General features: G+C 44.8%; 1 protein-coding gene across 8 annotated transcripts in view; it reads right to left on the reverse strand.

Annotated features, from left to right (window-relative positions):
• Window positions 1-18,172, reverse strand: part of EHBP1 (EH domain binding protein 1) — a 430,856-nt gene that overhangs the window by 247,465 nt on the left and 165,219 nt on the right. For all 8 annotated transcript variants that reach the window (XM_056568010.1, XM_056568005.1, XM_056568009.1 and 5 more), the window contains one exon: window positions 10,762-10,951. In XM_056568010.1, the coding sequence (XP_056423985.1) occupies window positions 10,762-10,951 (190 nt within the window). The remainder of the gene's footprint in view (window positions 1-10,761; window positions 10,952-18,172) is intronic.

An 18,172-nucleotide genomic window follows, 5' to 3' on the forward strand; every position in this document is an offset into this window, starting at 1 on the left:
GGATAGGCATACTTGTGCTGGACACACAATACCTATTGCACCCATCTTCCCAGTCCCCTTCAGCACCCGCACCCTGTCTGCTTACTTTAGATTGTGATATGAAATAGATATGGCCACACATGACGCACAGACTTTTGGAGCCACCGTTTTTGTAGTTGTAAGTATAATGAGCGTTTTTGTGAAGTACATATTGAAAAACCTATCACGTGTAAATACATCCTGATAAGAAACCTCACTGTACTATAGGCTGTCTTATGTACAGTCGCCTGCAGTGTAATTAACCCTTTACAAAAACAAAACACCGCCTGCCGTGACTCACCTAATTATAAATTTACATAGAAGACATGAGTGGATTACATCCACCTATCCAATGTTCTTATCTGGTATCTTTCACCTTTTCACACCAGGTGACGACAGCGGGGAAGATTTCATAACCCAGCAATAATAATAATATTAGGAGTGGCACATCAAAGTTTTCAGAAGCAGTAGAAGCTCCTTGGTGCTTTTCCAACAGGGGTCAAGATATAGGTGGGTTCATGTGAACCTGATATCTAATAAGAATAGATGCAAAATGGGTCCATAAGGGTGTCATCACCTACTAGGGAAGGGTTATCAGGACTTATTACCATATATTAAAATCCTGTTATATCACATAACAAAAATAGATCGACATGTATTAGATAACTTTAGGTTTTCATTCCCATTGTCATTGTATGCAGGTCAAGTTCAGACTATCATGAATGCAAATCCAACACATGAACAAGTACAGTGATCCCTCAACTTACAATGGCCTCAACATACAATAGTTTCAACTTACAATGTTTATTTCTGGACCATTGTAACTTGAAACCAGACTCAACATACAATGTCCAGACAGTTTAGATCTGTGATAGACAGGTCAATGGCTGGAACAACTGACCAATCAGAATGGGCATTTTAGGCTGGGTTCACACTGTGGAATTTCTGGGCAGAATTTCTGCCGGAGTCTAGCCGGCGGCACTAGGACCGCGCGGACTACATTGCCGTCCCCATAGATGGCAATGCATTTCTGAGCAGATCTTCCAAAAGATCCACCTATAAATGCATTGCAGTCTATGGGGGCAGCAATGCAGTGTGCTCGGTCCTAGCGCCGCTGGCTCGATCTCTGGCAGAAATTCTGCAGTGTGAACCCAGGCTTACTGTGTATGCCTGACTGGCTGTCTGGTAGCGCCCCCTACAGTACAGGGAGGAAGTACAAGTTCTGTACTACTCCTTTACCTGTGCCAGGGTTAGCTGCTCCTTTGGACACCAAGTAAGGGCGGCTTCATTTGGGACATTGGGGGAGATTTATCCAAACCTGTTCCGAGGAAAAGTTGCTGAGTTGCCCATAGCAACCAATCAGATCGCTTCTTTCATTTTTAACAAGGCCTCTGCAAAATGAAAGAAGCAATCTGATTGGTTGCTATGGGCAACTCAGCAACTTTTCCTCTGCACAGGTTTTGATAAATCCCCCCCTATGTGTGTACTGTATAGGACCCTGAAGAAGCCCTCCTCTACATAAACCATTGTTTCCCAACCAGGGAGCCTCCAGCTGTTGCAAAACTACAACTCCCAGCATGCCCGGATAGCCAACGGCTGTCCGGGCATGCTGGGAGTTGTAGTTTTGCAACAGCTGGAGGCTCCCTGGTTGGGAAACACTGACATAGACAGTGATTACAGCTCCCAGCAGATCTTTCTTACTTTTATATCTAAGGATTTGTTTTATCTATATTAGTTATCTACCTATTATTCTTTAATCCTCACCTTTTCCTATTTTTGGATGACATTTTGGGGCTTCAGAACCAATTACCAGGATTCCATAGAGTTCTGGTCTCAACATACAATGGTTTCAACATACAATGGTCATCCTGGAACCAATTAATATTGTAACGTGAGCGACCACTGTATCACTACTACTAAGGGACGTCATACAACTGTCCACTGCCGGAAACGGCTACAACGGGCATGTGACGGCATCAGAACTGAACCACAGACCGATGGAAAAAGGTGGCCTGGTTTTATGATCGCCATTTTCTTTTGCATCATGTGGATAGTCAGGTGAATGTGTGTCACTTACTTCAGTCAGAGATGTCATCAGGATTCTCTATAGGAAGAAGCCAGCGAAGGCAATGTGCTGCTCTGCACAATGTTCTGCTGGGAAGCCTTGGGTCCAGGCATCATGTGGATGTTACTGTGACACCTACCATCTATCCTCATGGCAGCAGTATTCCCCAATACAGTGACCCCCCGACCTACGATGGCCCCGACATACGATCATTTCAACATATGATGCTTTTGTATGTCGGGGCCATCGCATAAACAGCTATCCGGCAGCGCTGACTGCCGGATAGCCGTTTACGGTGCCCCGTGTGGTCCGCTGACGATCACTTACCTGTCCTCGGGGCTCCGGCGCGTCCTCTTCGGGGTCCCCTGAATCATCAGTGCTCTCCGTCGTCGTCATCATGTCGCTGCGCACACCGTCCCGTCATCCAATAGGAGCGGTGTGCGTAGCGACATGATGGCGGCGACGGAGAGCAAGGATGCCGGGGAAGCAGAGGCCTTGCCGGAGCATCGGGGACATCCCGGGGACGCGGCGACAGCGATGGACGGCGACATCTAGGGCAGCGGTAACAAGAGGGGACGGGTCCGGAGCGGCGGGGACACGCGAGTATAACCTCCAATACCAGTGGCCTTCAACCTGCGGACCTCCAGATGTTGCAAAACTACAACTCCCAGCATGCCCGGACAGCCAATGGCTGTCCGGGCATGCTGAGTGTTGTAGTTTTTCAACATCTGGAGGTTCGCAGGTTGTAGACCACTGTCCTATACTTTACATTGCACGGATCCCTCAACATGCGATGGTTTCAACAAACAATGGTCCATTTGGAACAGATTACCATTGTATGTTGAGGGACCACTGTAGTAGTGGGTTGCCTCCCCCGGCCACACTGGGAGAATTGTTTGACAATGGTTTAAGGAACATGACAGCGAGTTCAAAGGGTTCAAAATGAATCTCTATCTGGCGCTTCTACCAAGAATACGATGTTGTGTTTTCTAAAAACAACAGACGTATAAAAAACAAAAAAGGTAATGGCACTATACAATGCGTTTCAGGTTCATACCAAACCCTTCTTCAGGTATGTGCATCATAAGAGGTTAACTATTCCTGCTCGGAGTTGGGGAGGATCTGAGGGGGTTAACCCTACATTGATACTATACACCTGTATAGATGTTGTGCTCTCAGTGCACCCTCTTTTTGTAAGCACAACCACTATATTTGTATGTATATAGAACCCATTGAGCGTGCTTTATTTTTTAGTACTTTTCCCTTTTAAAGGTGTCTTCGCCTGCAAATTCCCCAGAACTTATTCCAATTGAGCATCTGTGGGGAAGTGCTGGAAAGACAACTTCCATATTCCGGATTATCAGGTGGTTTCGGGACAGTACAGTGATCCCTCAACTTACAATGGCCTCAACATAGTTTCAACATACAATGGTCTTTTCTGGACCATTGTAAGTTGAAACCAGACTCAACATACAATGTACAGACAGTCCAGATTTGTGAAACGTGTCAATGGCCGGAAGATCTGACCAATCAGAATGGGCATTCACTGGTAAAACCCCTGTATTACTGAAGCGTATGCACTGACTGGTGTCTGGTAGCGCCCCCTACAGTACAGGGAGGTATTACATGTTCTGTACTCTTTACCTGTACCAGGGTTACCTGCTCCTCTGGACACCAGGTGAGGGCGACTCCATGTTACATTTTTAGAACACTGCGGATACTGTACAGGACCACGAAGAAGCTCCTGTCCTCTACATAGACCAGTGTTTCCCAAGCAAGCTGCCCCCAGCTGTTGCAAAACTACAACTCCCAGCATGCCCGGACAGCCTTTGGCTGTCCGGGCATGCTGGGAGTTGTAGTTTTGCAACAGCTGGGGGCTCCATGCTTGGGAAACACTGACATAGACAGTGATTACAGCTCCCAGCAGATCTTTCTTACTTTTATATATAAGGATTTGCTTTATCTATATTAGTTATCTACTTATTTTTCTTTAATCCTCACTTTTTCCTATTTTTGGATGACATTTTGGTGCCTTTAGAACCAATTACCAGGTTTCCATAGAGTTCTGGTCTCAACATACAATGGTTTCAACATACAATGGTCGTCCTGGAACCAATTAATATTGTAACTTGAGGGACCACTGTATATTTTTGAGATTGCTCAGAATAAAAAGGTAGAAACTTTGAAATATACTTACCCTTAAACCAGTGCTTCATCCCCCACCCAGCATCTGGTCTCTCTACTTTAAGGCTTAGAACTCATCCAAGACTATGCGTCATCCATAGTAAGAGGAGGGAACGTTAAGGAGTTCTTCTCGAAGGTATTTTGACCTGTATCTGGAAGATTTCCACCGGCACGACCTCCTTTCCATTTGCGAATCAACAATCCATTCACGTTCAATGTTGGCTACATCTGTTGCTTTTTCTCCCCATTGTTGGGAATTCCAGACTTAATCCTATTTGACTTTATGTATGCAAAGGTCATTGTGAATTCTACAAATGGAGAAGTGATAGCCGGAGCGCGGCTGAACTAAAAAATGACAACTGTTCCTGTAAAACATGCAGATAGTGTGCCGGGACTATCTCACAAGTACTTTGTTTACCGTGCAGGATTCCGGCATTAGGCGGCTGTACGCAACATTTCCCTAGATAGAGTCAGTGGTGGAAATAAAAATGGTGCGCCATAAGGTAGGTGTGCGCGCTGAGGCATTGTTTGATGATCTGCATACTGTACTTGCCGATGCAGATCATGCGGAGCTTTGCCTGGTTTGTTTAATTACGAACAAATTCACTTACGAGGATCAATGCAAAGATACTTCACCGTACGGTATCAAAGTGTTATCTCAGCAGCCAATGAAGCCGACGTCAATGACGATTACCACCGTACCCCTGGGGACCGAGACGGATGGATTTCTACTGTGATGTGCTTAATGGGATTCCTTGGAGGAGATTTTTTTTATGTTAAAGGATAACTCGGCAAAGTGGAAACCACTAAGTGCTAAATCAGTCATAATAAAAGAAGAAGTCAGCAGATTGGTCCATGTCCTAGGACAGTGTTTGCTCAACCAGCTTGCCTCCAGCTGTTGCAAAACTACAACTCCCGGCATGCCTGGACAGTCGAAGGCCTTTATGCGATGGTCATGGAGATACCAAAAATTTACGTAGCCACCCTGTGAGAAGGTTCATTGCCGACAGTCTTCTGTAGACCACTGTTCCTCAACCGGTGGCGTTTCAGCCGTTGTAATAAAACCGCTCTAAAAAAAGGCATGATGGGAGCTGTTGTTCTGCAACAGCTGGAGAACCGCAGGTTGGGGAATTCTGATATAGACGTCATTATTCTGAATTGACAGTGGTTAATGCTACATTTTTCCTGCAGTGGTCGATGCAGAGAAAATGAGTCACTGTGGCTTTGTGTGGAATTTGGGCCAATCCCGCCATAGCGTCTGGTGAGACAACTACAATCTATTTCTTAACGTGTGTACGTTCCAGCATGACTTCAAAATGGCTATCTAGATTAAACGTGGTACACGTTACTTATATGTCAACTAAAAATAAAGTACAGTTAAATTAACCCTAACCTACCCACATTTGCGAGGGTGGGTGTTTTTTATGAAGTTCCATGCAAGTCTCCTGATCGCATTACTCTAGGGCTGCAGAGATTGCCCAGGACTTTATAACATCCCACTGACTGTCCGGCAGACAGGTGCAGAAAATAGTTAGTGTGGTGGATGGGATCTGATGACGGGAAATGAGGTGAGGGATATAAGGATGGCATATGAGGATGGGATATGAGGTGAGGGATATAAAGACGAGATATGAGGTTTAGGAAGGAAGATCGGGCAACACCTGGTACTCTGCTAGTCAGTCATAATAAATAGGATTTTTTTTTTTACTTGCAAGAGTGGGTGGGTGGGCCTGATTCCTATACAACCATAGTACACTGGCAACCTCTTCTGTAATGATAATAGGGACACCAGATATATATTCAATGTTCTGTGATATTTATTCCATCGTGCTTGTGTGTATTTTGATTGTGTTTTTAATATTTTTTAAATGGGTAACTTTTTGATTGTTAATGAATACTTTTGATTGTTTACAGATTATAAATTTTTTTTTTTTTTACTTTTTAAATGTATGTCAGTAAAAAACAATGGGAGCCGCCCAGCTTGTAATGTATCCAGTGATCTGAATGTGTGTGGAATTCTGAGTACAAAACAATGCACAGAAATCTGTTAGGGCAGGGCAATTCTCTTTCTACTGTGGATTCAACAGCAAGAACAGGTTATAACTGGGTCCCCCAACTAGGACAGGGTCATACATAGGCCTCCCTATTTAAAGGGGTATTCCGGGCAAAAACATTTTATCCCCTATCCAAAAGGATAGGGGATGAGATGTCTGATCGCGGGGGGCCCGCTGCCGAGACCCCCCACGATCTCCCTGCAGCACCTGCATTCTATGCGGGTGCTGATTCTCCAGTTTCTGAAACCTCTGGGTTTCCAGGACAGGGAACGTGACGTCAAGCCACGCCCCCTCCATTCATGTCTATGGGAGGGGGCGTGACGCCGCCACGCCCCCTCCTATAGACATGAATGGAGGGGGCGTGGCGTGACGTCCCCAGTCTCGGAAACCCGGAGGTTTCCGAAACTAGAGACGCAGTCCCCGCATAGAATGCGGGTGCTGCAGGGAGATCGCAGGGGGTCTCAGCAGCAGGCCCCCCGAGATCAGACATCTTATCCCCTATCCTTTGGATAGGGGATAAAATGTTTTTGCCCGGAATACCCCTTTAATATATTTTGCCTTTTATTTAATTTATTTTTATATTTTAAGCTATTGTCTCCTAAATCCATTATTGATACTGCAAAATACGATACAGGTGCAACCAGAATAAGTTCACCATAGTTGGCGCTTATGATAAGGCTTATCAAAACTGTCTCTCTTTTTTTTTTTGGGGGGGGGGGGGGGGGGACACAACACCAGAAGGCACTTGTGTTAGGGTGCACATTAAGTACGTCCTAATAGGCAATATCACATGACAGCCTCGGTTTTCTTACAAAACCATACAATCTTGTGACGGAGGCAATCTATGGGTCCTTTCCAAACAGGTAACAAAGACCAATTTAACCAACTGGACTCAAGATACCCTGTCCCAATACCAAATAAGAGGTTATATAAGGACACATAGGTAACAGTAAATTAGATATTTATTAAGTTGTACATAAAAAAAGCTCAGACTGGGTGTACATGTATAATAACTCAGATTCATAAAAACAGCTGCTAGGCCGAGGCGAGAGGAAGTAAGCGTTGGACGAGACAGTAGTGGGCGATGAGTGAATTGTATTAGTGAAGAGCACTAGCATCCGGCGTGCGAGACAGAAAATGAAATATTTCCAGCCCTGCGCTGTGATTTTTACGTATAATTGCACAGTGTTCTTAGCAGGAGAGAGGCCATAACTCTCCCTTCATTACTGAACTACTGGAAGCGGGACAAACAGCTATGTAAACAGCCCGAGACATCGGATTGCAAGGTGCACTTATAAAGCTATAACTTATGTTAAAACATGACAGGCATGAATATACATCGAACCTTAAGTGGTGCAAACACATGCATACCTGATAGACTTATATTTACTCTTTACTTGACTCATAGACGGATCCCCCCTGCAGGCATTTCTCTGTTTCTGTGATTTTACACTGTGCTGTAGTAATCCAGTGTGTTATACCCATGTAAGACAATTCGGATGTCTCCAGCTCTCTGTGGTGGTAATAAATCTTCACACCGGGGCTGAGGACAGATTGCCGATCTGCTAATAACCCCCAAACATTTGGCAGTGTTTACAATCAAGCCGACGTGTCGCACATTACGGGGCTAGAGTTTCCAAACCACGCTCAGCTGTTCTGCTTACTGTAAGAGTACACGCTCCGGATTTTTAATCTTTTGTTACGACTTTGCAATTACGCCGTGCCACGTATAATTACTGCAACAAAATGCAAAACTTGAAAGGTAAAATTAGGGGGATTAACTCATTTGATGAAAACATAAAAAAGATTCTCAAGGTGGAGATGGTAGCAGTCTAACATGCCATGTACTTATAAATAAGGAAGAGGTGCTGAACTATTGTACATACCTACACTCAAGTCAAAAGCTATTAGCCAATGCAGGTTAAACCCAACCTTCAGGCGAGAGGCAGGAAGAAAACCTCTACAGTTGTTATCCTCTCCGACGCACCGATACATGCCATACCCAAACACCGGCTGGGAGATTTCTGGCACTAGCTGCCCATGTTTAAGCATACATGACTTACTCCATTTATAAAAAGCAGCACAACATGGACCTGTAGTATGAAGACACTTTGCAATACAACATACACATATTTACATACTGAATTCATTTTGTATTAATCTTTCAGACCTTGAGAACCGGGACGGACGATAAAAATATATATTAAGAATGCAGAGGCTATTGTTAATAGTTCAATAAAGGGGTTTTCTAGAACCTTGATACTGATGGCCTATCTTTAGGATAGGCCATCAATATCAGCTAGAGGGGAATCCAACTGGTGGCACCCTCAGCAATGTGCTGATTAAAGGGGCCACAGTGCTCTAGTGACTTGGAGCACCCCACTGATCAGATGATTGAAGGGATCAGGCTTGGCCTGAAGAGCTTGTCACAGTTTTATTCACGTGAATGTGACAGAGGTGTAGTACCATGCATGGCCACTAGCAAATGTATAGAGCTGTGCCTGGTAGACAATGATCCCTTCGATCACCTGATGGGGTGCTGTGAGGCACTAGAGCACTGTGGCCCCTTTAATCAACCTAATGCTGGGTCTGCAGCTCGATGTGATATTGATGACCTATCCTAAGTAGGTACTAAGGAGCAAGTTCTAGTTTTCTCTCTCTCTCCATACCACTTAATAGTAAAACTGGCATAGTAAGACTGGCATGGCAAGGTGGCAACTAAGAATTACTGTAGTCCCTCAACATATGATGGTAATCCGTTCCAAATGAACCATTGTTACTTTAATTTATCGTATGTTGAGGGATCTGTACAATAATAATATAAAAGTTATGCTCACGTGTCCCCGTCGCTCCGGACTGTCACTGCTGCACTGGATCATCGCTCTCCATCACCGTTATCACGTCCCCAGGGTGTCCCCGCCGCTCCGGATCGGCACTGCTGCCCTGGATCATTGCTCTCCATCGCCATCATCACGTCGCTGCACACGCTGCTTTTATTGGCTAATGGGACGGCGTGTGCCGCAACGTGATGATGATGAAGGAGAGCGATGGCTATGCAGCAGGGCATGAAGAGGATGGTCCGGGGCGGCAGGGTCAAGTGAGTGATACTCACCGGAGCGCATGGGGCACATTAAATGGCTATGCAGCAGCAGCTGAAGCAGTCTGCGCTGCCGGATAGCCGTTTATGCGATGGCCCAGACATACAAAAGCATCGTATGTTGATGCTGCCTTCAACATGCAATGGCCTCTGAGAGGCCATCGTATGTTGAAATGATTGTATGTCGGGGGATCACTGTATAGCACTTAGTGTGCAACCACAACTCACAGAGCTGCATAGCAAGGTAGATATTTTAGTCTGAGAATGTGTCCAGGTCAGGTTCTGGCATAACAAGCCGGCACTATCACTGCTGGGAAATGCACCATCTCAATTCCTCCAAAAGAATGAACATGCTAAATCTTTCAGTGGAGTCTGGGGTCCGGAATTTCCGCAGTGGAAAGTCTGCCATGGAAATTCAGCATTATGAATGGTGGAGCAGAATCCCATTTTTTCTGAGCGGCATTCGGCTCATAAAAAACGTAGTGTGAAGGAGCCATAATGCATTAGCTACCGTGACATAGCAAACATTACCTTGACATTTTCAATAGCATGTGAGGTGTTACATTTAAAGTTTACTACATCATGGTAGGTTAATATTTTAAACGTGTAGAAGTATGCTAAATTTGTATTAAGTGGTATAGCAAGTGCAGCATTCCATAGTTTAAACTTTTATATACATGACATGATAATTATTTATTTATATAAGTGCACGTAACAACAAACCCGGATGCTAGTCACCCTATCATGCAGCTCACCATTTCTGTATGTTTTCTACAGCTTACAATGACATTGATCTGTAACATAACAGCACTAGGGAGCCACCTACTGGTGCAATATAAAACAGGAATGTATCACTATGCTGAACTACTACAAACATTGGTGGAGATATTTTACAGATGCACACACACACACTGCATCTATCTATATAGTGTGAGGTGTAACTGTAGGGGAAGGCATTCTACAAGTCAGTGCTATCATTAAGGACTATATGTTTTTTGTATTTAACAGTTTCTAACGTTGAAAACAGACCAGAGTCCATCAAGTTCAACCCAAAGTATATCCGTATTGTGGCCCAACTGTGTTTATCCAGAGGAAGGCAAAAAAAAAAAAAACCCTTATCTACAAATATGGCATCAGAATAAATCCCTGCCCGATAAATCTATATCCATAACCTGTAAATTTTATTTTTATTCTCCAGAAAAACGTCCAGGCCCCTTTTGATCTCTTTTATTAAGTTCCCCAGGATCTATGTTTCTGGTTAATTTACATACATAAGCTGCAAGTAGCGGTCATCTAAAGGCTTTCCAAAGCACTGACCAGATTAGAATGAAGATTAAATGTACCTTAGGGGAAGAGGAGAGCTCCTTGCCTGCAGGGACAGAAAGCGGGGTGCGTGGAGGGTCCTCTTTCTTTGGTGCGGGTGTTGGAGGAGCCGGTGCCTTCCGTTTCATCTTCTTCTCCTGTTCAGACTCTTTAATAGGCCAGCTCTGGATTGTGTCCACACTCTCTTTTGGTTCATAGAATGGGTTTGACCTATCAATAAGAACAGAATAAAAAACAAGAAGCTGACTTACTGGACACAGCTCAAAAACTGCAGTGTACGTGCTGTTGGCCTGAGCGTCCATCATATGACCAAGACAGATATATGACCAGTAGAAGCAAAGAACGTTCCTAATGAGGGCCAGCAAGAAGATCTCACTGAAAGTATGTTGGAAAATTATACAACTATTTATTAAAAAATAAATGTATTTACAAAAGTCAAAAGTGTATCAGTTTTCAGCCCTGCATTCACCATCACTCCATCACTTGGTGGCAATACTCAGCTTATTATTTATTAAATAGAACGTGCCATTTTAGCATGAACATGCCCTCATACAGCGCCCATCAACACTATGACTATTTGGCACTTGGCACGTGTGCACCTTTCAATGGACACTGAATGTGGATGATAAGACAACTTAGTAATGGACAGGAATGAATTTTGAGTGTTCCTGCTCCATTTTGGGCACTTACTAGATGATATTATACGTGTTCTTAGCCGCATTGTCTATACAACAAGTCCTCCGTATGATTAATCACCGTGAGTTACAGACCATTCATCTCATATTCATGGAGACCCTGGATTGGTTGTGTGGATTAGAAAGCCCATTTTCATACAAACTCCATAAAAGGGGTACAATGGAGAATATAAATTATTGACTGTTGTTACAATGAAATACAACTTTGTCATTTATCCTTATTAAAATGTTGCTTATTTTCTGGTTGCTTTTTGCTACCATATTCTCTCTAGAGCAGAAAGCCCTGACACAGTCTCTCTGCTGCCCCCAATGGCCTTGTTAAGAGTCACACCATAAAATCTTTTAAGTGAACTTACTGCTACTCTAGTGTGCTACACACTGATCCCCTGCTACTGTATGCACTGTGATCCCATGCTGCATTCAAGGATCCCGTGTACAATACTGATCTCCCTGCTTCAACACTTCTACATGTCAGTGGCCAGTTAGACACAGTGATCCCAGACAGGATCAGCGTGCATACTGTAGCAGGGGATCAGCGTGCATACTGTAGCAGGGGATCAGCGTGCATACTGCAGCAGGGGATCAGCGTGCATACTGCAGCAGGGGATCAGCGTGCATACTGTAGCAGGGGATCAGCGTGCATACTGCAGCAGGGGATCAGCGTGCATACTGTAGCAGGGGATCAGCGTGCATACTGTAGCAGGGGATCAGCGTGCATACTGTAGCAGGGGATCAGCGTGCATACTGCAGCAGGGGATCAGCGTGCATACTGCAGCAGGGGATCAGCGTGCATACTGTAGCAGGGGATCAGCGTGCATACTGTAGCAGGGGATCAGCGTGCATACTGTAGCAGGGGATCAGCGTGCATACTGTAGCAGGGGATCAGCGTGCATACTGTAGCAGGGGATCAGCGTGCATACTGCAACTGGGGATCAGCGTGCATACTGTAGCAGGGGATCAGCGTGCATACTGTAGCAGGGGATCAGCGTGCATACTGCAACTGGGGATCAGCGTGCATACTGTAGCAGGGGATCAGCGTGCATACTGTAGCAGGGGATCAGCGTGCATACTGTAGCAGGGGTTCAGCGTGTATACTGCAGCAGGGGATCAGCGTGCATACTGCAACTGGGGATCAGCGTGCATACTGTAGCAGGGGATCAGCGTGCATACTGTGGCAGGGGATCAGCGTGCATACTGTAGCAGGGGATCAGCGTGCATACTGTAGCAGGGGATCAGCGTGCATACTGTAGCAGGGGATCAGCGTGCATACTGTAGCAGGGGATCAGCGTGCATACTGTAGCAGGGGATCAGCGTGCATACTGTAGCAGGGGATCAGCGTGCATACTGTAGCAGGGGATCAGCGTGCATACTGTAGCAGGGGATCAGCGTGCATACTGTAGCAGGGGATCAGCGTGCATACTGTAGCAGGGGATCAGCGTGCATACTGTAGCAGGGGATCAGCGTGCATACTGTAGCAGGGGATCAGCGTGTATACTGTAGCAGGGGATCAGCGTGTATACTGTAGCAGGGGATCAGCGTGCATACTGTAGCAGGGGATCAACGTGCATACTGTAGCAGGGGATCAGCGTGCATACTGTAGCAGGGGATCAGCGTGTATACTGTAGCAGGGGATCAGCGTGTATACTGTAGCAGGGGATCAGCGTGCATACTGTAGCAGGGGATCAGCGTGCATACTGTAGCAGGGGATCAGCGTGTATACTGTAGCAGGGGATCAGCGTGCATACTGTAGCAGGGGATCAGCGTGCATACTGTAGCAGGGGATCAGCGTGCATACTGTAGCAGGGGATCAGCGTGCATACTGTAGCAGGGGATCAGCGTGCATACTGTAGCAGGGGATCAGCGTGCATACTGTAGCAGGGGATCAGCGTGCATACTGTAGCAGGGGATCAGCGTGCATACTGTAGCAGGGGATCAGCGTGCATACTGTAGCAGGGGATCAGCGTGCATACTGTAGCAGGGGATCAGCGTGTATACTGTAGCAGGGGATCAGCGTGTATACTGTAGCAGGGGATCAGCGTGCATACTGTAGCAGGGGATCAGCGTGCATACTGTAGCAGGGGATCAGCGTGCATACTGTAGCAGGGGATCAGCGTGCATACTGTAGCAGGGGATCAGCGTGCATACTGTAGCAGGGGATCAGCGTGCATACTGTAGCAGGAGGTTCAGGGGAGGAAAGAGAAAAACAGGGGGCGCTCTGTAAGAATTACACTAAGATGTGTAACTGTCGATGACTAGGAAAGATGCTGGCTGCGGCACTCAAACCAGTATCAAACTTCAAGGCAAGAAGCCGATATTGGGTATACAGGAAAAGGAATAGGGTGAAAAAACAGTATTCAGAGGTACTGCTCAAATTGCGGATATAGAAACAGACTCAGGCAGCACAGGATAACAAATAATTTATTGGGTATTGGGGACAACGCATTTCGGCATTTACTAATGCCTTCCTCAGGTCCACTAACAGTTCCCAAATTCCACTGGTATTCAGTATGCGGGGGTACTGGTATGGAGGTCCTGCTCAGTAGCTGTGTTGCCGCGGTCTGAATGTTTTTTCACCCTATTCGTTTTCCTGTATACTGTAGCAGGGGATCAGCGTGTAGCTCTGTTGAATAAGACCAAGCTTGCTCAGAAGATTCTATAAGAGTGACCTAGCTGGAAGGGGTAGCAGAGAGATCAGGCCAGGGGGTATATAGTAACATACTAGTAAATGTAAAAAATGTTTAATAAAAGAAAAAACATAAAAGGTCGATAACTTCAAAAAGCCAGTTAATTTAGCAATAACCTTATTGTTCAGAGTACCCCTTAAATATTTGGAGGGACCTCTGTTCAGACTCCTTATCTCTTGCTCAGAGTGGAAAGTGGTTTAAGTGTACGTACTGCTTTTAAAAGCACTTTTGACATGTCCCGGAGACATACCAAAAGTTTTGACCGGTCGGGTTTCGAATGTCCAGACCGCAACTAGATGTTAGAATGAGCAGTGATAAAAGTGCAGTTGACAGACAATCCCACAGACTTACATCTTAAGTGTGAACTATAGGTTGTAGTCTGAATACTTAGCCCTCGACCGATAAAAACTTTTGACATGTCCCTACAAAATGCCAAAAGTTTTTTTTTTTAAGTGACAGTGCCCATTTAAGGCTAGTGATACACGGTGACTTTGGCCATGAACCAAGTTGTGCAGCCAAAGAACAATGGACATGACAGGTTCTCCAGAGACTTGTTTAGGCTACATGGCAACTTTGGTTGTAGTGAACTGCAGGGATCATACAGAATGGGGAAGAAAATCCAAAACTGCCTGGTTTTGCCCATAGTATCCAATCACAGCTCAGCTTTCATTTTACCAGAGCACTGTCAAATATAAAAGCGGAGCTGTGATTGGTTAATGTGGGCCAATCACACAGTTTTGTCCTTGATTGATACATCTGGGCATATATTGGAGGAGATTTATCAAAACCTGTGCTGAAGAAAATTTGACCAGTTGCCCATAGCAACCAATCAGATTGCTTCTTTCATTTTTAAAGGAGTAGTCCAGTGGTGACTCAGTGGTGAACAACTTATCCCCTTTCTTAAGGATAGGGGATAAGTTGCAGATCGCGGGGGGTCCGACCGCTGGGGCCCCCTGCGATCTCCTGTACGGAGCCCCGACAGCCCGCGGGAAGGGGGCGTGTCAACCTCCGCACGAAGCGGCGGCCGACACGCCCCCTCAATACAACTCTATGGCAGAGCCGAAGCGCTGCCTTCGGCAATCTCCGGCTCTGCCATTGAGATGTATTGAGGGGGCGTGTCGGCCGCCGCTTCGTGCGGGGGTCAACACCCGCTATCTGGGCCGAGAGCCGGGGCCCTGTACAGAGAGATCGCAGGGGGCCCCAGCGGTCGGGACCCCCCGCGATCTCAAACTTATCCCCTATCCTTAGGATAGGGGATAAGTTTTTCACCACTGGACTACCCCTTTAAAAAAGCCTCTAAGAAAAATCTGATTGGTTGCTATGGGCAACGAGCCAACATTTCCTCTGCACAAGTTTCGATAAATCTCCCAATAGCATTATCTATGTAATTATAGCTTAAATTCACAGTATCCTGCGCATATTTGATGTGCAGGATTTAAATCTGCAGCTTTAAATTCTGTGCAGTATACTGTACATGTGAATACAGCCTTATGATAGGGTCACACACAGCCTATACACTGCAGCAGATTTTAAAGTCCATGGGTAGCAAAATCGGCTGCAGAAAATAGTCAGCGTATGACCCTACCCTTAATGGGTTTTCCCCTTTGGACAATCCCTAGAACTTAAAAGGATCTCTCCAAAATAAACTTCATCGTCAAGTGTTCCCATGCCAGAACTCTGGAAACCACCTTAAACCCTGAGAGTAAGTGTTCAATTCCCCTGCACTGCCTCCACAGGGAAGATTAAGCATTACACAATACCCATTCAAATCAATGTTTTTTTTTTTTAAATGCAGGACAGGACAGGTCCTACACAATGAGAGACTTATTTTGATTCTGAACAGAGAAACCCCTGTATTAAAGGGTTTATCCAGGATTAAAAAAACATTGCTGCTTTCTTGTAGAAACAGCGCCAATCTTGTACTCAGTTTCTGTGTGGTATTACAGCTCACTTCCATTGAGTCATAATACCACACAGAACATGATAAGTGTGACATTGTTTTTTAGAAGAAAGTAGCTAACTTCTGCTTATCCTGGATAACCCCTTAAATTGAGAATGACCTAGTAAGGTGTATAGGAAAAAGAGTTTTTAAACTTGGAGAGGCCTTTTAATAAAGGATCTACTAAAGTCACGTACATACCAGGGCTGCCATTTGTATTGCTCCGACAACTCAAATGCAAGTATTTACAGAAAACTGGGGAAAAAACACTATACAGTGGTCCCTCAAGCTACAATATTAATTGGTTCCAGGACGACCATTGTATGTTGAAACCATTGTATGTGGAGATCAGAACTCTATGGAAACCTGGTAATTGGTTCTAAAGGCACCAAAATGTCATCCAAAAATAGGAAAAAGTGAGAATTAAAGAAAAATAAGTAGATAACTAATAAAGATAAAGCAAGTCCTTACATATAAAAGTAAGAAAGATCTGCTGGGAGCTGTAATCGCTGTCTATGTCAGTGTTTCCCAAGCAGGGAGCCTCCAGCTGTTGCAAAACTACAATTCCCAGAATGCCCGGACAGCCAAAGGCTGTCCGAGCATGCTGGGAGTTGTAGTTTTGCAACAGCTGGAGGCTCCCTGCTCGGGAAGCACTGGTCTATGTAGAGGACAGGAGCTTCTTCGGGGGCCTGTACAGTACACGCAATGTCCTAAAAAAGTAACATGGAGCCGCCCTCACCTGGTGTCCAAAGGAGCAGCAAACCCTGGTACAGGTAAAGAGTAGTACAGAACATGTAATACCTCCCTGTACTGTAGGGGGCGCTACCAGACACCAGTCAGTGCATACACTTCAGTAATACAGGAGTTTTACCAGTGAATGCCCTTTCTGATTGGTCAATTCATTGACACGTTTCACAGATCTGGACTGTCCATAACATTGTATGTTGAGTCTGGTTTCAACTTACAATGGTCCAGAAAAGGCCATTGTATGTTGAAACTATTGTATGTTGAGGCCATTGTAAGTTGAGGGATCACTGTACAGGGAACCGGACATATGAATTTAGCATATAAAACTATTCAGATCATGTTATGATGAGTCAATAAACCAACTTTCTTATTTCTTCCCAATACTTTAGTTCCAAGAAAAAGACCCTCCACCCTGAAGCCTACTTGTGCTTAATTACCCTATGGCACATGACTAGTTAAAATTTATTTTTTCTTGAAATTGAATTTAGAAATAAGGAAAACACGGTAGGGCAGATGGTTTGGTACAACATAACATGGCCTGAGTAGTTTTATATACTAAATTCAGGTGACAGGTTCCCTTTTGAGAAATACAAACTTAGAAACAAATATTTTTATTCATTCAATTTTTATCACCATCTTACATGTTCTAAGCATCTAAACTGTCCCCTGGTTAAATTCTACAATAAGTTTTAGGACACTTAAGATGGAAACATTGGAAAAACACCATAGTCTGGGCTCCAGTAACCTCCATCTTTCTTATCCACCTAAAATAGAAATTGGCTGACAATCAGGACTACTGCTATCTGTAACTTAAGGTCAGCGAGAGGAAGCTCAAGGAGATCCAGAAGGGCATAGGCACTCGCCTGGATTCTACATGCTGAAAGTGACAGATAATCCACAGACAATGGGAATCCATTTGGAGGGTACCTTCACATGTACCCTACTGTCATGCACGAAAATCTGCAGGTAATCACATTTTTATGTGTGAAATCCACAGCAAGTAAGGTACGTGTGAACATACCCTTAGAGTGGGTGTCTCTTACCTTGATTAAAAAAAAAAAATCCTGGTAACACAAGAGTCGCATATTAAAGGGTACCTTTCATCAAAAAAACTTTAGATATATTATAGATTAATGTATGCAGAATAACTTTCCAATAGCATGTTATTAAAAAATATGCTTCTTTCTATTTAATTTTCCACTTTGAAAAAAATGACCACTAGGGGTCTCCCTACCAGTCCTTTTTTATAGATTTGCAGCCAGGACACAGACAAACTCAGCACTGCTCCCTGCCAGGGAGTTTGTCTGTGTCCCGGCGGGTAGGGAAACCCCAAGTGGTCATTTTTTCAAAGTGGAAAATTAAATAG

This window comes from Hyla sarda, chromosome 3, assembly GCF_029499605.1.
Source record: "Hyla sarda isolate aHylSar1 chromosome 3, aHylSar1.hap1, whole genome shotgun sequence".
Classification (NCBI taxonomy): domain Eukaryota; kingdom Metazoa; phylum Chordata; class Amphibia; order Anura; family Hylidae; genus Hyla; species Hyla sarda.